General features: G+C 46.5%; 1 protein-coding gene across 4 annotated transcripts in view; it reads left to right on the forward strand.

Annotated features, from left to right (window-relative positions):
- SLC39A11 (solute carrier family 39 member 11) overlaps positions 1-26547 on the forward strand; it is a 63621-nt gene that overhangs the window by 10371 nt on the left and 26703 nt on the right. For 2 of the 4 annotated variants that reach the window (XM_056506233.1, XM_056506235.1), the window contains exon 5: positions 8959-9079. In XM_056506233.1, the coding sequence (XP_056362208.1) occupies positions 8959-9079 (121 nt within the window). Of the gene's footprint in view, positions 1-8958; positions 9101-26547 lie in introns of all 4 variants that reach the window. The other 2 variants (XM_056506231.1, XM_056506232.1) reach the window with 1 other exon arrangement.

The following is a 26547-nucleotide window of genomic DNA, read 5'->3' on the forward strand; positions in this document are numbered from 1 at the left end:
TTGCTCTGGCCTCCCCTTCCCTGGGGCAGTCCCACCAGAGCCAGAGGATTCCTGCAGTCCCTGGCTAATTCTGCTGCTGGATTTTCACATGCAGCTGAAAACTGGAGGCAGCAGCAGGGCAGGGTGGAGTCCCCATGCTGCAGGGGTTTGAAGTGTGGATGTGGCACTTGGGGACAGCAGAGGTGGCCTGGGGTGGTTGGACTTGGTGCTCTTTGAGGGCTTTTCCAGCCAGAATTATGTAATTTTGTGATTCTGTGATCTTTTGATTCTCTTAATCTGGTGATTCTATGATTTTGTTATTCTGTTATCTTGTGATTCGTGACCTTGTGATTCTCTTATCTGGTGATTCTATGATTTTGTGATTCTGTGACTCTGATTTTGTGATTCTCTCATCTTGTGATTCCCTGTCAGCTTTGCTTTTGTCTTGGAGCTGCTGGATCCCCAGCAGTGCAATTCTCAGGGTGTCCCCAGGCACACCTGGGTGGGGTTTGGGGGTTTTTTGGATCCTGTGACTTCCAGCAGCTCCTGCTTCCCCTGGATCCCAGCCAGGCAGGAATTCCTGCTGGGATGGGCACAGCAGCAGGGAGAGGAGGAATCCAAACCCAGCTGCTGCTGCAGCCCTGCCCCAGCTCCTGCTCCTCCCCTGCTCTGCCTGACTCTGCTAAATCATTACTAAATAGGATAATGAGCCTTAATCAGCCTCATCTCCTCTCCCTCCAGGCTTCATCCTGCTCAGGAGCCTCTGTCTGCACAGGCACAGCTCCATCCTCCCCTGGGGGATCCCAGGGTGCTGGGGGTCCCTCGGGAGCAGGGAGAGGAGGGCAGAGGCTGCAGGAGTTAATGAACAATCCAGGGGAAGAGCTGCTGGGCCATCACTCAGCTCTGAGAGGAGCCTGCCAATACTTGGGGTGTAAAAGATGATCAGGGAGGGAGGATGGGGGAGCCAGGGCTGCAATTCCAACCTGGAAATGCCGTCTCCATTGGATTTTATTTATTCTTTCTCTTGTCTGCTGGGTACAGGTTTGGTGTTTTGTTGGTTTTTTTTGCTTCTGAGTACAGAGGAAATCAATAAAGCCTCATGTGATGGGCAGAGCATTCCTTGGATTTAAACAAACAGTGGCTAAAATGCCCTTTAAAAGCCTTTCCATGGGTGCCAGTGCTGACCCCTCATCCCACAGAACCAGCACAGCCAAAATCCCTCTCTGAGCTCCAGGATTTGTGTCTGTCACTTTTTTTTTTTTTTTTTTGGGAATAATTTGGGCTCTGCTTTGCTCTGCCCCGAGGTTCCCCTGAGCAGGGTGAGGATCTGCAGATCTCAGAGCAGGAATCAGGATGCTCCTGGTGGGAGCTGAGCCCCCCTCACCCCCTCCAAACAGATTTTTTGGTGCTCCTGCCCTTTTCTGGATGTGCAGCTCATGGCTCCAGGGCTCTTTGGGAATATGGGTTGGGACTGGATGTTTTGTACAGTGAATTTTGGGCTATTTTGGGTAAGAACTCTTGGGAAGGCTCTGAGAGCTGGATAAACAGCCCTGAGGATCCCTCCTGCCCAGAGCTGGTGCCTGGCTCAGAATGTGCCTTCAGGATGAATACTTTGCCTTCTAAATCCACACAAATCCCATTTTTGGGAGGGAAAGCTGGAAATTGTGCATGGATGAGGCTGCAGGAGGAGGAGGAGGAAGGAGAACCATCAAAGGGTAGCAGCACATTGTTTAAAATTGCAATTTTTTTCTTAGGGCTAAACCACAGCTGGATTAGATCATGGGGAGCATCTTTTTTCTGGGAGGGGGGGCACTGGGAAGTGATAAAAACTTGGATTTTGGGCGGAATTTTTTTCTGGAAAGGCATTGGGAGGAGCTGAGGGTGCCCAGGGAAGGCTGGAGGTGACACTCAGAGCTCTGGGGATTGCACTCAGTGACCTTGGAGGGCTTTTCCAGCCTCAGTAATTCTGGGATTTTGGGATTCCCAGCTCCAGAGCTGCTCCTGCCTCTCCCTGGCTCTGATGGGTTCCTTTTCCCAGGGCCAGCGTGGGGAACGTGCAGCTCTGCTGCCTCTGCTCATTTATCCTCAGCACCCAGATTCCTCTGATGCAATTTGCTGCTCCTGTGGGATGTGCCCAGCTCTCATTCCCACTTTAATCTGCTTTTTCCTGTTCAGCTCTGACTCCTGAATTAAGTTAATTAGCTGCACATCCCCACTGCCAGGGGAGGTGTGGAGGGTTTTCCACCCAGGGCTGTGGCTTTGCTCATTGATGGAGTTTTGGGGTGTGGGGCTGCAGGAGTTGGAGGTTTTCCCTCCTGCCTGGCTCCTGCATTCCTGCTTTGCTCAGGGCAGAATAAACACCAGCCCTGGTGTTTGTTTGGTTTTGTGGAGCCCTGGACCTTTTCCACAGCACTGGGAGAGAGGAGGGATCTGGTCTGAGGATGGAGGAGGAGAAATTTTGTTTTTTGGGAATGTAGCAGAGCCTTCCATTGGGAAACATCCTTCCCTTCCATTGGGGAACATCCTTCCCTTCCATTGGGAAACATCCTTCCCTTCCCTTCATGGGAAAAATCCTCTCTTCATTGGGAAAATCTTTCTCATCAATTGGGAAAAATCCTTCTCTTCATTGGGAAAGTCCTTCTTATCCATGGGGAAACTCCTTCCCTTCATTGGGAAATCCTTCCCTTCCATTGGAATATCCCTCTTATCCATTGGGAAAATCCTTCCCTTCTATTAGGAAATTTCTTCACTTGGGAAATCATTCTCTTCACTGGGAAAATCCTTCCCTTCCATTGGGAAAATCCTTCCCTTCCATCTCTCAGTAAACCAGAGTTACCTGGTTTTATGAATTTATCAACCCTGAGGTTATAGACCCTGGAGGGATTGATCCCTGTCTCCTGTGGGATTTCAGCCATGAAAATCAAACCCAAACCCACCCATGGGATCCTCTGAAAGACTCAGAAACCCCAAAGGTTTCTGTTCAATCTCTTTCCCCATGGAAAACCTGGATAAAGAGGTTTTATTCTCTTGGATAAACTCCTGCCCCTGTGCCTGAAATCCAGTGGTGCCTGCACAGGTTGGAATTATTTGCCAAAAAACCCCACAAAATCCTAATTATCCTAATTTCCACCAAAGCACTTTGTTTTATTAATGGAGGTAAAGGCTTATTGACTGCTGCAGTGCAATTTGTCAGCTGCTCTTAATTAGAATTCTCTCTCATTATGCACCAGGCATTGCATAAAAACACAATTTGGGAAGCCCCAAAGCTGGAGCTGATTCTGAGTCAGGGTTAAATTCCCTCCCACCCTGGTCAGGTTTATCTGGAGCTGTTTGATGGTGAAAAATCTCTCTGGCAAAAAAAAAAAACAGGGAATGAGAAAATCTGATTTAATTCTTCATTCCTGCTCTGGATAGAGCTCTGCCACCATCCCTTCTCCACCCTGATATTCCATGGGATTTTCCCTCCTACCTCAACCTTTGCTGCCTGAATTTGATTTTTTTTTTTGGGCCTGGCTCAGAATTGTAAAAGAGAAGTTTCCCACTAGGAAGATCAGAAAAGGATCTGCTCCTCTCCCTGTTTATCCAGGGCTGCCAGTGCTCCCCCAGCTCTTCTTTGATCTCAAATTGTGCTTTGGAATTTGCTCAAAGCACAACCCCAAATTAATTCCTCCACACTGAAAGGCAAACCTGCCATTAAGGTGTCAGAAAAAGCAGCAGGAGAGGATCTGGGGGAAGGCAGGGAGAGGGAAGCTGATTCCATGGGAATCACAGGAGGAAAAAAAAAAAATCCCAAAATCTGCAGACAAAAATCCCTGACCCAATGTGGGAAAGGAAATGAGAGGAAAAAAAATCTTTTATGCAGGAAAGGTGTCCTTTTTGATACAAAATAGGTAATAATTTAGATTTTTAAAATAATATATCTTTTTAAGGCAAAGAAAGGATTTGGGATCACATCCCCTGGCCAAGGTTTTAATTGATCTGAAGCCAATTTAAAAAGAATTGGAGAGTGGCACCTCTGAGAAATAAATCTGCTTTTCTCCTGCTGGCCAAGGGAGGAGAATGAATTCATAAAAAAGAGGGATAAACGGGGAGTGACCAGGGGAGAACAAGGATTTTAACAGGAAAACATCCTGGAAAAGGATCTGCAGAACCCCAGAGGGGATGGAGAAACACCAAATGGGGAGAGAACTGAAACCATTTTAGTGCTGTCAAAAAAAAGAATAAAAATAATATTCCCCAACTTGTCTGGGAGCAGACACAGAGATAAGAGACAATAAAAATCCTGGTTCAGGAGGGGCCCAGAGGCTCCTGTGACAACAGGCAGAGATAAGGGAGCAGAGGGGCTCAGGCTGGGCAGAGCCCAGGGCTGCAATTCCCAGGAGGAACCTGGGGGTGGGAAGCAAAAATCCACAAAAACCCACCAAAATCTAAATAAAAATCCACAAAAACCCACCAAAATCTAAAAAACCCCACAAAAATCTAAATAAAAATCCACAAAAACCCACAAAAAACCCACAAAAATCTAAATAAAAATCCACAAAAACCCACAAAAAACCCCACAAAAATCTAAATAAAAATCCACAAAACCCCACCAAAATCTAAAAAAAACCCCACCAAAACCCCACCAAAAATCTAAATAAAAATGCACAAAAACCCACAAAAAACTAAATAAAAATGCACAAAACCCCACAAAAAAACTAAATAAAAATGCACAAAAACCCACAAAAACCCCACAAAAATTTAAGTAAAAATGTACAAAAACCCACAAAAATCTAAATAAAAATGTACAAAACCCCACAAAAATCTAAATAAAAATGTACAAAACTCCACAAAAAACCCAACAAAAACCCACAAAAAACCCCACAAAAATCTAAATAAAAATCCACAAAAACCCACCAAAAATCCCACAAAAATCTAAATAAAAATGGACAAAAACCCACAAAAAACTAAATAAAAACCCACCAAAAACCCACCAAAAACCCATAAAAAATCTAAATAAAAACGCACAAAACCCCACAAAATTCCACAAAAAACCCAACAAAACCCCACAAAAATCTAAATAAAAGATGCACAAAACCCTACAAAAAACCCACCAAAAACCCACCAAAAATCCACAAAAATCTAAATAAAAATGGACAAAAACCCCACAAAAATCTAAATAAAAATGGACAAAAACCCACAAAAAATCTAAATAAAAATGGACAAAAACCCACAAAAAACCCAAATAAAAATGCACAAAAACCCACAAAAAACCCACAAAAGCACAGGAATGTTTCCCCTGCTTTTACAAAAAAAAAAAAAAAAAAAAAAAAAAATCTTCAGCAAACAAAGCCCATCCCTGCAGCATCAGGAGTTTCCTGTCACCAACCTCCTTCCCACCAGGAATCCTGGATAAAAAACCTCAAGCACAAGCAATAAATTCCATTTTCCATGATTTTTCTGTCCCACTGCAGATCCTGAAGGAATTAATTTTCCTCACACCCCCAGCAGGAGGTTTGTGCCAGGGTGGGAATCCCACAAGGTGAAATTTTAATTATTTGTTGAATCACCTTCATTAAACCCTGGTCAGCATCACTTCCAGCCCTTTTCCCACCTGGATTTCCACAGTTTTTTTTGCCAGGGTGAGAAAAAAAAAATCAAATAAATCTTCAATGGGCAGCTGGTTCCTTCCCAATATTCCCTCAGCAAGGATTTTTGGGAGGGGCTGGCAGGATGCAGCAGGGCTCATCCCTCACTGAAGAGCCAGCACTGCTAATTCCATTATTTTATTTGCAATATTTTATTTGCAATATTTTATTTGCAATATTTTATTTTATTTTAGCACACAGCCTCCTCTGGCTGCCTGGGCTGCAGCACCTGCCCAAGGAGGGATTTTGGGGGATTTTTTGTCCCTCTCCACATCCCATAATGACCCAAACAGCACCAAAATCTCCAGGCACAGCAGCTCCTCCCCAAAGCAGAGTCACCCCTGAGATCCTGCCCCTGCCTCATCCAAGCTGAGCAGAAAATAATTTTTTTCCCCCCAATTTTCCAGCAGTGTTTCCCTCTCTAGGAGCTCCTCAACCCATTAAAAGGCACGGTGGAAAAATAATTTAAAAAAATTAAATATTAATATTAATAAAAACTAAAAAATTAAGAGCAAAGCAACCACCAAGCATCCACTGGGAATCCCTTGGGAATGGCAGGACAGAGGTTTTGGGGTGAAAGTTTGTCCTTCTTCACCATAATAATAATAATAATAATAACAATAATAATAATAATAATAATAATAATAATAATAATAATAATAATAATAATAACAACAACAATAATAACAACAACAACAACAATAATAATAATAATAATAATAATAATAATAATAATAATAATATTGTGTAATCCAGTTAAAAAGTGCATTGCAGGCCACGAATAGTTGTTTATCGAGTTAAAAGGAAAAATAATTGATGTTGCATTTGATAATTGGGCAGTTTACCCTTAAAAGGCAGAGACAGCAGTGCAGTGGGAGCTCCCACATCCCAGAATAGTTTCTCCTCCAAGTCCTTCCTGTCCAAATCTCTCTCTGCCTCTCGCTTTTTATTTTTTTATTTTTCTGCAAACAACCACCCCCCGTGGTTATTTCAGCCGGCGCTAATTACTGCCACGAACTAATTAACGCCGCTCGCCGTGCCGCGTCTCCCGGCACTGCTCTGAACCCAGTGACACATTCCAATTACGGGGCTGGGATGACTCAGAGCTCGTGTGCTGTGCTGAAGGTCACCAATATTGTCACCAATATTGTCACCAATTGTCCCCTGCCAGCAGGGACCTCCCCAAATCCTGAAATCGCCTCCATCTCACTGCGGGTTTGGGGGTTTGGGGGTTTGGGTGCTGCTGCTTTTGCAGAGGGGAAAATCCCTTTGGGTTTGGATGGAAGAGATTTTGGGTAAGGGCTGGAGGGGCAGGACACAGGGAATGGTGCCCAGGACGTGGGAGGGATGGGATTTTGGGGAGAAATCCTTCCCTGGATGGGATCCCACAAAGCTGTGCCTGTTCCATCCCTGGAGGGTCCAAGCTCTGGGCAGGGCTGGGAACACCCTGGGACAGTGGGGGGTGCACTGGGATGAGCTCTGGGGCCCTTCCCACCCAAACCATTCCAGGATTCTGGGTCAGGATTCCCTCCTGGGTCAGGGAGAGCAGCAGGATGAGCCCTGAGCTCCCATTCCCAGTCCCCTCATTCCTTACCCAGGTGAAATTCCCTTTTCCTTTGTGCCTCATCACCCAGGTTTTGCTGGAAATCTCCTGCAGTGATCCCAGCTCAGACCTGCAGCTCCCCTAAATCCCCCAGGGGTTTAATCCCAGCTCACACCTGCAGCTCTCCCAAATCCCTCAGAGATTTAATCCCAGCTCCTGCAGCTGATCCCAGTTCAGATCTGCAGGGGATGGGAGGCTCTCCTAAATTCCCAGAGGGATTTAATCCCAGTTTCTGCAGGTGGTCCCAGCTCAGACCTGCAGCTCCCCCAAATCCCAGGGATTTAATCCCAGCTCAAATCTGCACCTCTCCCAAATTCCCAGGGATTTAATCCCAGCTCACACCTGCATCTCTCCCAGGGATTTAATCCCAGCTCCTGCAGGTGATCCCAGCTCACACCTGCAGCTCCCCCACATCCCCCAGGGATTTAGTCCCAGCTCCTCAGGCTGGAGCTGGGTTAGGGGAGGTGAGAGCTCTGGGCTGAACTGCAGAAATGTCATTAGTATTAATAGCCCTGCTCAGACTCGTTATGCAAACGAGGGGAGAGGAGCCCGCTGAGTTATTCATCTCTGACCTTTGCTTTGGCTCCTCCCCGGGGAGGCTCCAGTTACTGCCCTGCCTCGGGGGGCTGCTCTGCCCTGCTGCCCTCGCCCCAGCAGCTGCAGCCCTGCTCTGGGGTGATCCATGTGATCCCACCTGGGCACCCCTCCCTCTGGATGCTCCTGGGGTGGATTCATGGACATCCCTCCCTGTGGATGTTCCTGGGCTGATTCCAGGTGATCCCACCTGGAAATCCCTCCCTGTGGATGTTCCTGGGGTGGATTCATGGCCATCCCTCCCTGTGGATGTTCCTGGGGCTCATTCCAGGTGATCCCACCTGGAAATCCCTCCCTGTGGATGTTCCTGGAGTTGATTTCCAGTAATCCCACCTGGAAATCTCCCTCTGTGGATGTTCCTGGGGTGGATTCATGGAAATTCCTCCCTGTGGATGTTCCAGGGGTGGATTCATGGACATCCCTCCCTGTGGATATTCCTGGGGCTGATTTCCAGTGATCCCACCTGGAAATCCCTCCCTGTGGATGCTCCTGGGGTGGATTCCAGGTGATCCCTCCCTGTGGATGCTCCTGGGGTGGATTCCAGGTGATCCCTCCCTGTGGATGCTCCTGGGGTGGATTCCAGGTGGTCTCTCCCTGTGGATGCTCCTGGGGATGATTCCCAGCCCTGCAGGGAGAAGGGTGCTCAGGCCCTGCTCCCAGTGCAGAGCTGGTGACACCAGGTCACAAGTCACTGCCATGGGACACCTTCCCTTCTCCCAGCTGTGCCCTTGTGCCTCCAGTCCCGAGGTTCCTCCTGGTTTTGTAGCTCCAGGTGGGTTTGAGGAGCCTGGGGACATCCAGGAACACCAACCTGGGTTCCTTTTTATCAGGAGCTGCAGTGACAGGACACAGGGAATGGCTTCCCTCTGCCAGGGGGCAGAGCTGGGTGGGATACTGGGACGGTGGGGAGGGGCTGGGGTGGGGTTCCCAGAGGAGCTGTGGCTGCCCCTGGATCCCTGAAATCCAGGTTGGATGGGGCTTGGCTAGTGAACGGTGACAGGGGTGGCACTGGGTGGACTTCAGGTCCCTTCCAAGTGACACTCCTGGGTGCAGTGGTGAGAAGCTGCAGTGCCACATCCCCATCAATCAATCAATCAATGCCCTTGGGGCAGGGGACAGCTCTGGGCTGTGCTGACTGTCTGTGTTGCCTTGCAGGGGTTCTCTGGCCCTCCCCACGCCGCCCTGGCCCCCAGCTGTGAGCAGAGAGCCACCAAGGAGAAGCAGGAGCAGGACCTGGGCACCCCGTGGCTGCAGAACGAGCTCTCCATCAGGATAGGTAGAGCTGGGCTGCAGCCAGGCAAGCATCCTGCCATACACCAGCCAGAGTGCCCAGAGCCCTGGCACGGGGCTGGCACTGCCATCCCAGGGCTTTGCCCACACCCTGGACTTCCCTTTTCCCCTTTCCTTTCCTTTCCTTTCCTTTCCTTTCCTTTCCTTTCCTTTCCTTTCCTTTCCTTTTCCTTTCCTTTTCCTTTCCTTTTCCTTTCCTTTTCCTTTTTCCTTTCCTTTTCCTTTCCTTTCCTTTCCTTTCCTTTCCTTTCCTTTCCTTTCCTTTCCTTTCCTTTCCTTTCCTTTCCTTTCCTTTCCTTTCCTTTCCTTTCCTTTCCTTTCCTTCTCTTTTTCCTCTCCTGTCCCCTGCAGCTCCCAAAGCCACTTGCACTGTCTGGCCCATGAATTATTGATCACAGCTCTGTGCTGTGCTGAGGAGTGAAACCTCAGCTTCCCTTGGGGTTTTTCCCCAGCACTGGCCCTGCCCAGCTCTCCCTCCATCCCAAATCAGGGTGCCTCATTTCCTCCTTTAATAACTGTGTTAAAGGAATCTTTGTGGTTCAAACAGGAGGAGATGTTGGAGTCTGTAGATCCAAGGCCTCTCTGAATTCTTCAGAGAGAAACCAGAGTGCAGGGATTGAATTAAAACCTTTGGATGGATTGAAGCACATTAAGCCACTCACACATGAAGTAAAGGTGTAAGTGAAGTTTTAAAGTAAGCCAGTGAGGAAGTTTAAGTGGGTAAGAATTTGATTTAATTGCTGTAGCCCCAGTGTGAGCTGGGGTGGGTCAGTCCTGGCTGCCAGGGTGGAGCACAGAGCTCTGCTGGCAGCTCTCTCCCCCTGGGCACATTTGGGAGAAGGAATTTTGGGAGCCCCTCTGGGCTGTGCCAGCCCCAGGCTGTGTTTGGGGACACATCCCTGGGACAGCACATCTGGCTCTTCCTCCCCTCAAGCAGCTTTCCAGGAGACAAAGCAAATGTGATTTAAATTCATTTTATTTCTCTGATTATTTGCTTGGAGTTGTGGAAAACACGAGTGCAGCTGGGAGCAGACTGGTTTGAATGGTTCTTCCTTTTGCAAGGAGCAGCAACTCTTAAATCTTTTATTTCACCACTTAATTACACCTTTCCTAAAGTGCTGCAAACCCTCCGGATTTGGGAATTTCCAGAGGGATTTTTCTGCTCCATGCAATGAGCTTTGCTTCCCCAGCTGCAGGGGGACTTTGGATTTTTTTGTCAGGTTTTTTGGGACATTTCCCATCTCAGGTGCAGTTGAATTTTATTCTTCCAGGGAGAGCAGAAGCTCAGCCCTCAGCTCAAGCTGCTGAGCTTTTTATGTTTTTATATTTTCATCTCCTTTTAGCTGCAGACAATAACAGTGCAAATGGTTTTGGGAATTGAAAATTTCCATTAGACTTTGTTGTTTTGTTGTTTTTTTTTTCTTTCCATTCTCTGGGGAAATGGTATTAAGAACCTACAACACATTAATTCTTTTATTGTTTTTTCTCTTTTTTTCCTCTTTCTCTCTGCTGAAACAAACTCTGTATTTTCAGAAGATCCCTCCAGCTTTCCAAGAAAGCTGCTTTGCCCAGGGCTGGGTAGTGCCAGCCTGGGCTCTGGGGAGCCTCTGGGAACATAATGGGTGTTTTCAAAGTCTAATGGGTACTAAGTGGAATATTTCAGCCTTAATCACCGTTGAATCATTGACCCTTCCTTCATATTTACATCTTTTTAAATCTCTGAAGCTGGGAAAACAAAGGAAAATCCCAAAGCAGCAGCTGCCTGGGGATGGCTGGAGGAGCAGGAGCTGGGATGGAAATGTGGAAATCTGCATCTCTGTGAGGCCTGGTGGGGAGCTGGAAATGCATTTTAATTCTCATTTTGGGGTGTGCTCACACTCAGAACTGGGAGCCTGGCAGATGTCACCAAATCAGGGTTTCCTTCACTGCCAGGTGGAGGAAAGGAGGGAGTTTTTAGGAGTTCTCTCCTCAGCTATTTCCCAGAAATCCTTTAGTAGAATTTGGGTAGATTTGGGCTGTTTTAATGCAGATTTGGGGTGTCCAGTGACTGATTTTAGGACTATTTTTGGGGATTTTTTTCTATTTTTTTGGCCATTCTTGCAGGGAGTTCTTTTTAGGATTAAGAGCTCTTTCATGAGATATTTCCCAGAAATCCTTTGGTAAAATTTGGGTTGATTTGGGTTGTTTCACTGCAGATTTGGGGTGTCCAATGACTGATTTTAGGACTTTTTTTGGGGATTTTTTGGGACTTTTTGGCCATTCTTGCGGGGAGTTCTTTTTAGGATTAGGAGTTTTTTCCTGAGATATTTCCCAGAAATCCTTTGGTAGATTTGGGCTGTTTTAATGCAGATTTGGGGTGTCCAGTGACTGATTTTAGGACTTCTTGGGGATTTTTTTGGCTATTCTTGCATGGATGTTTTATGAGTTTTTTCCTGAGCTATATCCCAGAAATCCTTTGGTAGATTTAGGGTGTTTTAATGCAGATTTGAGGACTCTGATGAGCATTTTTAGGATGATTTTTGGGGGCTTCTGGCCGTTCAGTGGGATGTTCCAGCAGAGGGGATGCCCAGGGCAGGGTGACCAGGGCTGGAGCTCAGGGCTGTGCTCTGGGGCAGTTCCCAGGAAGGATTTCCAGGCTGCAGAGCCCTGGGGAGCCGAGCTGTGACTCAGGGCTGTGGATATGGAGCAGCTGATGCCTCCTGCTGCTGATTCAGATCCTGATCCCATTCTGGAGCTGAGTGGGAGCTGCTCCAGCAGTGCATCCTCCTCCTCCTCCTGCTCCTGCTCCTACTCCACAGCAATGTGGGTGCAAAACTGGATAAAATCCCAAATAAATCCAAATATCCCAGCCAGGAGCAGCCTCAGTGCCCAGGCAGGGAAGGGCAGCAGGAATTTCTGTGCTGGCTGCTGACCCAAACCCCAAATGAATGTGTGAGGGAGCAGCAGGAGCAGCCCAGAGCAGGGATCTGTGTGTGTGAGAGATTTTCCAGGAGTGGAGTGGCAGGACAAGGAGAGGAACAGCTTCAAACTGACAGGGAGTGGGTTGGGATTGATGTGAGGGCAAAATCCCTCCCTGGGGGGGCAAAATCCCTCCCTGGGGGGGCAAAATCCATCCCTGGGGGGGCAAAATCCATCCCTGGGGGGACAAAATCCATCCCTGGGGAGGCAAAATCCATCCTTGGGATGACAAAATCTTTACCTAGGGGACAAAATCCATCCCTGGGAGGGCAAAATCCATCCCTGGGAAAGCAAAATCCATCCCTGGGAAAGCAAAATTTATCCCTAGGAGGGCAAAATTCATCCCTGGGGGGATAAAATCTTTACTTGTGAGGACAAAATCCATCTCTGGGGGGACAAAATCCATCCCTGGGAAGGCAAAATTCATCCCTGGGGGACAAAATTTTTACTTGTGAGAAAAAAAAATCCTTCCTTGGGAGGGCAAAATCTTTACCTGGGGGAACAAAATCCATCCCTGGGAGGACAAAATGTCCCATGGCACTTGATAATTTTAATTTCCCTCTCCTGATCCCGTGGTGGCTGCAGGGGTGTGAAATCCCTGATGTTCTTGGAGGGAGTCAGGCTTTGCTGGAATGACTCAGCTGGTTTTTCCTGGGCTGGGATTTAGGAAATGCTGCCCTGGCATCCCAGCTCAGCAAACCCAGGTGGGTTTAACAGCTGGAAAAACGACCCTGTGCTTGCAGCAGCATCTGTAAAAATGAAATTTTGTGCAACTTGTTACTTCAATGAGCTCTGGGAGTCCCACACAGAAACCTCATCACGTAGAAATATTATTTATTTATATTTATTTTCCTCCTTCAGTTGGAGCTGCTGCATCAAATCTGAGGCTCAGGTGGGGATTTGGCCCTGCTGTGCTGCCAGGACCTTTCAGCAGCATCACCCCCTTCCTGAGCTCATCCTTCACATTTTTTCCCCTCCAAAGGAAGTTTCTGGTTTTTTCCCCATATTTTTCCCCTCCAAAGGAAGTTTCCATGCACCAGGGCTGCCTGGGGGAAGCAGGAGCTGCTTGTGGAGCATCTCTTTTTAAAAAAAAATTCCCCTTTTTCTTTATTTTCCTTATTCTGCATGGTTTGAGAAAGTCCCAGCTTTTTTTTTTTTGCCCTGCTCTGTGCTGAGGGGGGATCACAGGAGCATGAGCAGCTCAGCCTGAGGATTTTCTCCTCCTTCCCTCCCTCCCTGAGCACAATGAGGGAGAAATGATGGATCCAAACCCTGGGCATTGATGGGGTTCATTCAGCCAGAGCCTCCTGTGTGCAGCCAAAAGGTTCATTGGAGCTTCTATAACCTGAAGTGATTGACCCAAATGTCCTGGTTGAAGGACAGGTGTCTGCCAGTACAGGCAGGAGCTTTGAAATGCAGAATGTAAACCCCTCCCTTCAAATTAATATAAATTTGAAATTGAGGGGCTCTCAGGCAAAGAGATGGGAATTAGGAATATCAGTTCTTTACTAGGAAAATTCAAATAGCAATGCAGTATTACACAGAACAATCCCAAACCCTGCCAGAGTCAGAATCCAAGCTGACACCCGTCAGTCAGTCAGGGTGTTGGCACAGTCCCATTCAATGGTGGCTGCATCCTCCTGCAGGGGCAGATGTGGTTCAGCTGGAGCAGTGCTCCTGGAGAAGGTGCAGTTTCCTCTGAAGCTCCAGGGATGATGTGCAAAGGTCTGGTTTTCCTCTGGAATCCAGTGGGAAGAAGGTTCCTTGGTGTCCCAAATCTCAGTTTTTATCTGGGTAGGAAAGGCTTGGCTCCTCCCCTGGCTGGAGCATCTCCCATGGGATGATGGAATTTTATCAGTCATGCCCTGGGACTCACTGGCCATGAACAGGAGATATCTCCTGGAGGGAGGATGGGCTGTGGGAAGATAAAGATGATTGCCCAGCTGGTTTAAAGATGCCCATGAGCAGAGGATCCAGAGATCAGGGTCAGTGCCCTGCCTGGTTTAAGCTGGGGACAGAATCCACAGTTCTGGTCACACCCCAAGACACAAAATAAGAGCATTGCTCTGATATCAACACTCAGCTGTGATGGACAAGAGACTCTCTAACAATTTAAAGTTAGAAAGTGAATGTTTATTGTGAGGTTATCCTCTCATACTGCCAAGTCACAAAGTTTATTTATTGACAAAGGATTCAAATGCAGATTCACAATAACAGCCCCTCCCTATGCTAATTAGCTGGAATAGCTGTTAAGCATTGATTGACTTCTGAAATTAAGTCTGGGGTCGTTTTTGAGGGGAGGGGTCTTAAAAAGAGGAACTGAACTCTCGACCTTTCCTGTCAGTGACAATACAAATGATTTCTGGGGACACTCCAGGTTTTCACAGAATGAATTCTGGTTGCACTGTCCATGTTCCTTGGATCTGCTCACCAGTTTCATCTTTTCCCTTTGTAAGCCCAGCTGAGCAAACATGAAATGACAATCAATTATTGAAGTTTCAGATAACTACCTCCTAACTTCTAACTTTTAATTATTTTCAGCAAGGTAACTGAAATCCTAATTTTCTAAGATTAGTGTTTCAGAACCTGCTGCTGGAAGTCCCCAGTTGTGACACATTCACAGCCTCTCCTTGCACAAAAATGCCATTTTCACAAGCCATGGATTCATCTGGGTGAGAAATGCCCCTGGCAGGGTCTCTATTGATTAAAATCCATCCTGATGCCCCTTTCTGAACAATTTCAATTATTATTGACCCCCCTGTCAGCCTGGATTCCCTGCTTGGCTTTCACAGCCCAGACTAAATGTGGATTTATGGAATACATAAATAAAATAATAAAAATAAAATAATAAAAATAAAATCATAAAAATAAAATAAAAATAAATTTTTATGGAATAAATGAAATGGGGGCACAGAATTCTGTCCCTGCCTTGCTGCTGGCATCAGGCATTTCCACTTCACAGACCCCAAACCCACCTGGTGTTTCCTTGTAGAGAAAGTGAATGAAGCACCCAGAGCAGCTTATTCTGGATATAAAATATTTTATATTTAATCTAAAATATCCCCAGCTCCAGCAGCCTGATCCCTCAGGAAATGTTTGCCATGGAAAACTGAGTGAGCTGTGTGCCCAGGGCAGGTGGGATCTGGGAATCTTTAATTCCAGGGGGATTTATTCATCCTGGAGCTGCAGGGAGGATTTTTATTTTTTATTTTATTTTTTTTCCTAAATGGAGCCTGAGTTCCCTGCACTGTTATCAAGGAGGTTTTATTTTCTGGCTGCTTAATGCTGCACTGGATGAAATAAATTCCTCAGGAGCTCCTCTCCATGCCCAGCAGCTCCTAGATGTTAAATATTTTAAATATATTCTATATATATAGTATACTAAAGCACTATATAATTTTTATAGCACTATAAAATGCTCTAAACAGATACAAAATTTATTCAGTATTCTCTAATTTAACTTTTTCCCCTGTTCCTGTTTCACTGGCTAACCAGTTTATTATCTAGATCAAAAATTCCAGAGTTCCTGAAGAACAGAGAGTTTCTAACTGACATGGCTGGCAATCATTTTGCATTTAAAAATCTGTTCTAAAGGGAAATCTGACCTGTGATTTCTGGAGAACAGCTCAATTGAAACTCACTGCTGCTTTTCTTCCTTGTCTGAGTGGGGGAAAATTTAAATTTGAACAGAGAATGAAACACTGCAGTGCAGTGAAACCCTGAAATTTCAAGGTTTATTAAACCAAACCAACAATTAATTTGCTGCAGCCCCTGGAGTGGGGCTTGGTTTGGCTCCTTTCAGCCAGCACAGGAATTCATTTATTTTTCTGGAGCTGGTTCTTGGGGATGGGAATAATTTGGAGTCACCCTGAGGAAGGTTTGGAGGAGGGGAAGTGAGAAGCAGGAGCTGTGAAATGTGAAATAAATGTGGAAATAATGTGAAATGTGGGGAGCCCAGCCCAGCCCTGCTCTGAGAGAAAAGGAACCACAAAAAAAAAATATATATATAATAATGAAAAAAGGATTATTCCAACTAAACAAGCATAGTAGGGATAGAGAAATGTGGAAAATCCCAGTGTCCCTGCAGAGGGGCTGTGGGGGCAGGGGTGGGGGTGATATTTCAAATATTTCAAAACACAGAAATTTCAAAAAGAAATATTTCAAAACTCAGCAAAGGCTGCCTGGCTCTGAGCCCTCTGCAGGGCCCTGATTGCCTCCCTGCAAGGGGAGAAATGCAGGTGGAAAAGGGCCTGAGCTGCTTTGGGATTTTCCGTTTGGTTTGGGATTTCTGACTTTGATTTGAGACTTGGACTTTGATTTGGGATTTTGCTTTTGATTTGGGATTTGTGACTTTGATTCTGAATTTTGCCTTTGATTTGTGATTTTTGACTTTGATTTGGGATTTGTGACTGATTTGGGATTTTGCTTTTGATTTGGGGTTTGTGACTTTGATTTGGGATTTGTGACTTTGATTCTGGATTTTGCTTTTGATTTGGGATTTGTGACTTTGATTCTGAATTTTGCCTTTGATTTGTGATTTTTGACTTTGATTTGGGATTTGTGACTGATTTGGGATTTTGCTTTTGATTTGGGGTTTGTGACTTTGATTTGGGATTTGTGACTTTGATTCTGGATTTTGCTTTTGATTTGGGATTTTTAGCTTTGATTTGGGATTTTTGCCTTTGATTGTGCCCGGTGCTGGTTTGGGTGCTGGGACCACCCTGGCTCTGCTTGCTCAGCTCTGAGCCTTGGGGTGCAGGGAGGGTTTGGGGTCCCCTGGGGCTGTGCCTTTATTCCCTAAAAGCATCTGGGGCTGGGCAAGGCTCAAAGAGCTGGAAATGGGAAAATTCCCATCTGGGCTGGGGTTTGGGGTTTGGGGTTTGGGGTGAGGATCCCTCCCTGGAGCTGGGTCCTTTTTCCTTCTCCAGAATCTGGGATCCCTTTTCAGGATCTAGGATCCTTGGGATCCTTTTTCTTCCTGCAAGAAGTGGGATCCTTTTTCCTTTTCCAGGAACTGGGATCCTTTTTCTTTTTCCAAGATCTGGGATCCTTTTTCCTCTCTGGAGCTGGGATCCTTTCTTATTTCCCAGAATCTGGGATCCTTTTCCCTCCCTTCTGCAGGATCTGGGATCCTTTTTCCTTCTCCAGAATCTGGATCCTTTTTCAGGATCTGGGATCCTTCTCCAGGATCTGAGATCCTTTTCCAGGAACTGGGATCCTTTTTCCTTTTCCAGGACCTGGAATCCTTTTTCCTTTTCACTATCTAGGATCCTTTTCCAGGAACTGGGATCCTTTTTCCTTTTCCAGAATCTGGGATATTTTTTTCAGGATCTGGGATCCTTTTCCATTTTCCAGGATCTGAGATCCTTTTCCAGGATCTGGGATCATTTTTCAGGATCTGGGATCATTTTTCCTTTTCCAGGATCTGGGATCCTTTTCCAGGAACTGGGATCCTTTTCCCTTTTCCAGAATCTGGGATCTTTTTTCCTTTTCCAGGACCTGGAATCCTTTTTCCTTTTCAGGATCTAGGATCCTTTTCCAGGAACTGGGATCCTTTTCCAGAATCTGAGATCCTTTTCCAGGATCTGGGATCTTTTTTCAGGATCTGGGATCCTTTTTCCTTTTCCAGAATCTGGGATCTTTTTTCCTTTTCCAGGACCTGGAATACTTTTTCCTTTTCAGTATCTAGGATCCTTTTTCAGGAACTGGGATCCTTTTCCAGGATCTGAGATCCTTTTCCAGGAACTGGGATCCTTTTTCCTTTTCCAGAATCTGGGATATTTTTTTCAGGATCTGGGATCCTTTTCCATTTTCCAGGATCTGGGATCCTTTTCCCAGGATCTGGGATCCTTTTTCCTTTCCAGGACCTGGGACCCTTTCCCTTTCCTCTCCTGGGTGCTCTGCTGTGCTCTGTGCTGTGATTTCCCTCCCGGCTCGTGTCCATCCCATATTTTCCTGCAGTTCCCTGCCCTGGTGGTGTATGGCACAGGATGCTGGAAATGCCTTTTCCCTAAAAATCAACCCAGTTCCTCCCCTGCCACCAGGACACAAATATTGATTGTTCAGCTCATAACTGCCCTTTAAATCAGGGGGTGGGGCTGCAGAGTCCAATAATTCACAAATTTATTGGGGCTGGGGGGGTTTAATTCTGATTATTCCTCATGGATTTGGGCTCAAATTCCTCTTTAATTCAGTGGGGCTGGGGAGGTTTGCACTGAAATTCTTCTTAAATTCAGAGGGGTTGGGGATTTTAATTGAAATTCCTCTTTTATTCAGTGGGGTTGGGGGGGATTTTCACTGAAATTCCTCTTTAATTCAGTGGGGCTGGGGATTTTTCACTTTAATTCCTCTTTCATTCAGTGGGGTTTGGGGTTTTCCACTGAAATTCTTCTTAAATTCAGTGGGGTTGGGGATTTTAATTGAAATTCCTCTTTTATTCAGTGGGGTTTGGACTGAATTCTTTAATTCAGAGGGGTTGGGGATTTTTCACTGAAATTCCTCTTTTATTCAGTGAGGTTTGGGGGGATTTTCACTGAAATTCCTGTTTAATTCAGTGGGGTTGAGGATTTTTCACTTTAATTCCTCTTTTATTCAGTGGGGTTTGGGGTTTGCAATTAAATTCCTTTTTAATTCAGTGGGACTGGGGGGATTTTCACTGAAATTCCTGTTTAATTCACTGAGGTTTAGGGTTTGCACTGAAATTCCTCTTAAATTCAGTGGAGTTGAGGGATTTTCATTGAAATTCTTCTTTCACTCAATAGGGTTGGGGGATTTTCTCTGAAATTCCTCTCAAATTCAGTGGGGTTGGGGATTTTTCACTTTAATTCCTCTTTAATTCATTGAGGTTTGGGGGATTTTCCCTGAAATTCCTCCTCAAAGCCCTGCAGAGCTGAGGGGTGCCTGGGATGGAGCTGCCCCTTGCAAAGGGATATTTAGGGATGTTTAGGGATGTTTAGGGATATTTTGGGATATTTTGGGATGTGCCAAGGGCACATTCAAGCCCAGACAATATTTTGGAGGAGCCTCTGCTGTGGGGTTTCCTGTGGGATGTGGCTCCTGCCCAGGATTTATTGAGGGTGTCTGATGCAGAATGGGAACTTTAGGGCCAAAAATCAACATTTTTGTTGGAAAAAAATCCACATTTTAGCTGGGCACCCCTGGGAGCCCCAGGAATTGGGTCTGTCCATCCTCCAGGAGGAATTTTTGCAGAAATTCTGTGAGAGGCTCTGAGAGCACCAAGGCTGGGACTGAGGCTTTCAGTGGATTTATTTTCATTTTATTTATTTTAATGTATTTTTCTTTCTGCACTGGATTGATTTCCTCTGCATTTCCAGCCTCTCCTCCTGGTGCCATTCCCAAGGAGAAAATCCTGGCTCAGACCATCCCCCTTCATCCTCCTTCCCTTCTGGAGCTGCATCCCAAACCCTGCAGGGGCCAGCACATCTCACTTGGCTTTTAATTTTGATTTTATTTTTATTTTGGTGTTTATTTTTATTTTTAATTTATTTTTATTTTTATTTTTATTTTGACTTTTCTTTTTCTTTTTCTTTTTCTTTTTTTTTCCTTTCACTCTTACTTGTATCTGATTTTGGTATTTATTTTTATTTTGACTCCTTATATTTTTTTACATCTACTTTTACATTCACTTTTACTTTTATTTGATTTCTTTTTCTTTTTCTTTTTCTTTTTCTTTTTCTTTTTCTTTTTCTTTTTCTTTTTCTTTTTCTTTTTCTTTTTCTTTTTCTTTTCTTTTTCTTTTCCTTTTTCTTTTCTTCTGATTTTATTTTTATTTAGGTATGTTATTTTATTTAATTTTCTACTTTCATTTTTACTTTCATTTTTTACTTTAATTTTTACTTTAATATTTATTTTTATTTTTATTCTGATTTTATTTTTATTTTGGTATTTTATTTTTTTTTAAATTTTCTACTTTGATTTTTACTTTTATTTTTTATTTTTTATTTTTTATTTTTATTTTGGTATTTTATTTTTATTCTGATTTTTTCTTATTTTGATTTTTTTTTTTTTTAATTTTCTACTTTGATTTTTACTTCCATTTTTATTTTGATTTTGATTTTTCTTCCCCAAGCCCTGCTGCTTTTCTCACCCTTCTTGCCAGCTCCCAGCAAAGCCCTTTATCTGTGGTTCAGGGGCACAGATGGTGAGGATGCTGAACTCCCAATTCCATGTCATTAAAGGGCTCATTTCTCTCTCTGGCATCCCTTGGGCTGGCAGGGAGCGTCAGATCCATCCTGGGAATGTCTGGGGGGCTTTTCCAGCCTGGAATTCCTGCCCAGGCTCCCAAACCAGCAAGTTTGGGGGATTATTTTGGTTTGGGTTGGAATGGGATCAGGAAAAATCCCCTGCCCGTGGCTGTGGGGTGGGACTGGTGAGTGTAAAGGTCTTTTCCATCCCATCCCATTATCCCATCCCATCCCATCCCATCCCATCCCATAATCCCATCCCATAATCCCATCCCATCCCATCCCATCCCATCCCATCCCATCCCATAATCCCATCATAATCCCATAATCCCATCCCATCCTTTTCCAGCTGGATCTCCCCCACAGGGCAGGGAGGGGACCTGGCTGTGCCCAGGGTGAAAAATTTGGGGCAAAATCTCCCAGATTTCCTGCTGATGTTCTGGTTTGGGATTGCCAGCCATCCACATCCCACGTGCAGGGGCAGAGCTGGGTGCTGAGGGATTTTCCATGGAAAACTCTTTGGGATGATCCTTAAGGAAACACCAGGAGGATTTTTCCCATCCCTGCATTCCCACCTCATCCCTTGGCTTTGGATCTGAGGAGGAGAAAGGACCCACCAGCCCCAGGGGTGGCCCAGATCCTGGGTTTTTATGGGATGGATTTTGGGGTGGTGTTTGCTGCCCTGCCCCAGCTCCAGCCCTGGGATTTGGGATTTGGGATTTGGGATTTGGGATTGGTGTGAGGGTGGTGCTGGGTGGTTTGTTCCCCTCTCTGGGGACAGACTGCTCCTGCAATCCTGCTGGAGCCATCCTGCAGCCACAGCCTGTTTCCACTTCTGCCACAGACAGGAATTCTCATCTCAGGGCTGCTCATCCCAGATCCATAAATCAGAATTTATGGAAGCAAAACTCCCAGGCCCTGAGCCTCGTGTTCCCAAATCCTCCCTTTGGCAACTCCCAGCCCTGGCTTTGCTTTTATCCCTAAAATAGGAACAGGAGACGTGGACAGGGCTGGGGGAGCTGCACTGGGAATGAAACCTGGCAGGGATGTGGGAAGTGTCTCCTTCCATCCATTCCCTCCCTGCTGCTGCTTTCCTCAACTGGGAGATGGGGAATGCCCTGAACTGGGAGATGGGGAATCCCCTGAACTGGGAGATGGGAATCTCCTCAACTGGGAGATGGGGAATCCCCTGAACTGGGAGATGGGAATCCCCTGAACTGGGAGATGGGAATCCCCTGAACTGGGAGATGGGGAATCCCTGAACTGGGAGATGGGGAATCTCCTGCCCCCCTTCCCAGGGGTGTGTTGGGGTCCAGCCCCTCTGGGGGGTTCAGGGATGGGGCTGCTCCATATCCCACGTGTGGGACCCCACAGCCCCCCTGAAACCCAGTTTGGGTGCAGAAATCCTGCTCTGCTGGAACTGGATCCCTGCAGGATCAAGGGGGAGCAGTGGGACCCCCACTCCCAGTCCCACCCCCCTCCTGGATGAGGGACTGTGCTGCTGGAAGCAGCCTCCTGCTCTGCTGATTCCTGGAGAACAGGCAAAAATCCAATTTTGTCCCTCCAGAGGGAGCTGGGATTGATTCTGTGAGTCCAAGGGCTGAGAACAAAGGAGCACTTTATTTATTTTCCTCAGAAATCAATTCCTTATTTTAGTTTTCCAGGGGGACAGGATCCTGGGGAATGGGGACAGGATCCTGTGGGATTGGGGACAGGATGCTGTGGGATTTGGGACAGGATCCTGGGGAATGGGGACAGGATCCTGTGGGATTTGGGACAGGATCCTGGGGAATGGGGACAGGATCCAGGGGAATGGGGACAGGATCCTGGGGACTGGGGACAGGATGCTGTGGGATTTGGGACAGGATCCTGGGGAATGGGGACAGGATCCTGTGGGATTGGGGACAGGATGCTGTGGGATTTGGGACAGGATCCAGGGGACTGGGGACAGGATCCTGTGGGATTGGGGACAGGATGCTGGGGAATGGGGACAGGATCCTGGGGAATGGGGACAGGATCCAGGGGAATGGGGACAGGATGCTGTGGGATTGGGGACAGGATCCTGTGGGAATGGGGACAGGATCCTGGGGATTGGGGACAGGATGCTGTGGGATTGGGGACAGGATCCAGGGGAATGGGGACAGGATGCTGGGGATTGGGGACAGGATCCTGTGGGAATGGGGACAGGATCCTGTGGGATTGGGGACAGGATCCTGGGGATTGGGGACAGGATCCTGTGGGAATGGGGACAGGATCCAGTGGGAATGGGGACAGGATGCTGTGGGATTGGGGACAGGATCCTGGGGAATGGGGACAGGATCCTGGGGATTGGGGACAGGATCCTGTTGGAATTTCAGGAAAGGCTCTGCCCATCCCCTGGGGCTGCTCCAGCCTCACCACCCCAGCCTGGACAGCTCCTGATAAAATCCCATTTCCTTTTCAAGTGGGGATGAGCCTGCAGGTTTTTTTTTCCCTGCCTTCCCTCAGAGCCTTTGTGTGTGATCCCTCTCCCATCCAGAGCTCCCTGCCAAGGCTCAGCCCTCGGAATGAAGTGATTCAATTAACTGGGATGTGTAAAATTCGGCACCAATGATTCAGCCCAGCTCTTCATCTGCCGGGAGCTCTTTCAGGAGCTCTTGGAAAGGAGCAGGAATTAGTTTGCTTAAAAGGACCTGGTGCATGTAACGAGTCAGAGCGAGGAGTTAATGAATTAATCCCTAAACACGGGGCTGTGGGGTCAGGGAGGGTGGGGAATTAATTAATTTAATCAATCCTGTGTGCTGCCAGCCCTCGTGCCACGTGTTGTCACCACGTGCTGTCACCTCTGTCACCTGGGGTCTGCTCCTTCCCTGCCAGGGAAATTCCCCCACCAGAGGGACTGGGGTTTGGGTTTGGGGGATTTGGGTGTTTGGGTTTTGGGGGATTTGGGGTTTGGGTTGGGTTTGGGGGAATTTGGGGGTTTGGGTTGGGGTGGGGGATTTGGGGTTTGGGTTTGGGGGATTTGGGGTTTGGGTTTGGGGGGATTTGGGGTTTGGGTTTGGGAAACTGGGGTTTGGGTTTGGGGGGACTGGGGGTTTGGGTTTTGGGGGATTTGGGGTTTGGGTTTGGGGGATTTGGGGCTGCTGGGGCTCTTCTCAGGCTGGATTGTCCCTGGGGTGATGTTTGAGCTGGGATTTGAGTGTTGGCTCCAAGTGACATCCAGGAGGAATTTGGATGTTGGGTTCTGGATGATATTTGGGGTGGGATTTGGGGGTCGAGCTCTGAGTGATTTTTTTGAGGAGGAATTTGGGTGCTGTGTCTGTCTGAGGTTTGAGGAGGAATTTGGGGGTCAAACTCTGAGTGATTTTAGAGGTGGGATTTGGGTGTTGGCTCCAAGTGGAATTCAGAAGGAATTTGGGTGCTGTGCTCTGGGTGACATTTGGGGTAATTTTTGAGCTGGGATTTGTGTGCTGTGCTCTGGGTGATGCTGAGAAGGAGTTTGGGTGATTTTTGAGCTGGGATTTTGTTTGGTGCCTGGGACCCCAGTTTGGTGCAGGGGGGAGCTGATGGAACCAGTGCCCTCCAAGCCCCACCCAGATCCCAGATGGAAAAATCCATGGGAGCAGCTGGGAATCCATCCTGCAGAAGGGAACAGCATTTTCTGAGTCTGTGCTTTGCTTCCTCTGAAAACCCCAGCACAGGCAGGCACCTCCTAGATGTGCCAGAAACGTTGGAAAATGAATTTATTCCGTGTGGGAGGCAGGACTGGGGGCACACACCCTGCTCAGGGGTCCTGGCTGCCCATTCCCACTAAATTTCTGGAGCATGGGAATCCTGTGCTCCCTGCTCAAGCACCCTGAGCCTTCCTAGCAGTAAATAAAAGCTATTTTTAAAAAAGAAATCCTGATTTTGACCATAGTTGGCCAGCTCCACAGAGCCTCTTTTATGGTATTTTTTTGTAAACTTCCCAGGAATTGGGTTCTCCCATTTTTGGGGGTTCATTCCTTAGCAGAGCAGCTTTTCTATGGAAAAGCTTTTTTTTTTTTAAATTATTTTTTAAAAATTTCCATCTCTGGTGGGATCCCAGGATAACACCTGGCTGGGGGCTGCAGCTTTCCCTGTCCCTGGGGCTGGCAGCCATCCCCCAATTAATTACTGGTGCTAATTAAAAAGCTTTTTCTGGAGGTGGGAGAGAAGAGCAGCGTTCCCTCACACCCATCTGCTCCTCAGCATCCCTTCTGTGCTCCCAAATTCCTGCTGCACTGGGAAAAGGGGAGGAAAAGGAGCATTGGGGGGTTGGAGGAGGAGATGCCAGCAGGGAATGGATTTGGGTGCTGGGATTTGGGGAGCACTGAGGGCTTCAGCTGCCAGAATTCCTTGGAAAAACACTTTACAAACCAGGAATAGCTGAAGGAATATGTGGCTGAAATCCTTGGAAAAATCCTTTAAAAAACAGGAATAGCTGAGGGAATATGTGGCTGAAATCCTTGGAAAAACCCTTTAAAAACCAGGAATAGCTGAGGGAATATGTGGCTGGAATCCCTGGAAAAACCCTTTAAAAAACAGGGAAAAGCAGAGGGAAGACATGGGTGAAAAATTGGAAAATTTTCCATTTCTTTGGGGAATTTTCTCATTTCTTTGGGGAATTTTCTCATTTCTTTGGGGAATTTTCCATTTCTTTGGGAAAATTTTTCATTTCTTTGGAAATTTTCTCATTTCTTTGGGAAATTTTCTCGTTTCTTTGGGAAAATTTCTCATTTCTTTGGGAAAATTTCTCATTTCTTTGCAAATTTTCCATTTCTTTGGGGAATTTTTCATTTCTTTGGGGATTTTCCATTTATTTTGGGAATTTTTCCATTTCCTTGTGAAAATTTTTCATTTCTTTGGGGATTTTTCCATTTCCTTGGGAAAATTTTCCATTTCTTTGGGGAATTTTTCCATTTCTTCAGGAAATTCTTCCTTCTCCCGGTCCCCATGCCCAGACAAGGGTCAGCCCAAGCTGTTCCACTCTCCTGCTGTTTTTTGGGACAGCAATAACCCAAATTCCAGCTGCAGGGGGCAATGAGGGAGGTGTTGTGGGGCTTGCAGAGGAATTTGGATCAGGTTTTTTTTTTTTTTTTTGCTGCTCCCTCCAGGCATCAGCTGAGCTTTGAGCTTTGCTGGAATTACAATCACACAACAGAAAAAACATTTTGAGGCTTTTCTGCCTTTCCCCATCTTCATCAACAGCAAATAATCCCCACAAGCAGGCAGCTAGCAGCACTTAATTACAGATTTTAACGAGCCTGGCACTGCCTCTCCCCCTTCTCCCACACCTCAGAGATGGCAGATGACAAATTTCATCCAGCTCAGCCCTTGGGAGCTCAGCTGGAGGAAGAATCCCCAAAATCCCCAAGCCTGGAGATGCCCTGGTGAGGCAGAGCCTTGCTGGGAGGGTGGGATGGAGGAGGAATGGGGGCTGGGAATGGTTTTCCTTCCCAAATCTCCAGCCAAGGGAAGCTCCAGGTTGTGCTGGGTGAGGAGCAGCCTCTGGGTGGTTTGTATCTGTAATTATCCTTTCCTTTTTCCTTTTTCCTTTCCTCTTTCCTTTTTCCTTTCCTTTTTTCTTTTTCCTTTTTCCTTTCCTCTTTCCTTTCCTTTTCCCTTTTTCTTTTCCTCTTTCCTTTCCTCTTTATTCTCTTTTCCAGCAGGATTTGGGATTGGGGGGATTTGGGAGCAGAGCCCATCCCTTGAGCAGGCTCTGGGTGATTTTCCTCTGTAATTATCCTTTCCTTTTTCCTTTCTTTTTTCCTTCCCTTTTTCCTTCCTCCTTTCCTTTCCTTTCCTTTCCTTTCCTTTCCTTTCCTTTCCTTTCCTTTCCTTTCCTTTCCTTTCCTTTCCTTTCCTTTCCTTTCCTTTCCTTTCCTTTCCTTTCCTTTCCTTTCCTTTCCTTTCCTTTCCTTTCCTTTCCTTTCCTTTCCTTTCCTTTCCTTTCCTTTCCTTTCCTTTCCTTTCCTTTCCTTTCCTTTCCTTTCCTTTCCTTTCCTTTCCTTTCCTTTCCTTCCCTTCCCTGAACTTCCCTTCCCTGAAACTTCCCTTGAAACTTCCCTTCCCTTTTTCCTTTCCTCTCATCCTCTTTTCCAGCAGGATTTGGGAGCAGAGCAGGCTCTGGGTGATTTTCCTCTGGGATTGTCTCCCTGTCCTTATCCCTGGCTGATCATTTACAGGATTTTGTGTCCAAGCTGTGCCTCCAGCACTTTCCCTGGAAGAGCTGCTCTGATCCTCCTCATTTCCAGGGTGGGGATACAGGAAATGTTGGGGTGCTGCCTGAAGC

Source organism: Oenanthe melanoleuca, chromosome 18, assembly GCF_029582105.1.
Source record: "Oenanthe melanoleuca isolate GR-GAL-2019-014 chromosome 18, OMel1.0, whole genome shotgun sequence".
Classification (NCBI taxonomy): domain Eukaryota; kingdom Metazoa; phylum Chordata; class Aves; order Passeriformes; family Muscicapidae; genus Oenanthe; species Oenanthe melanoleuca.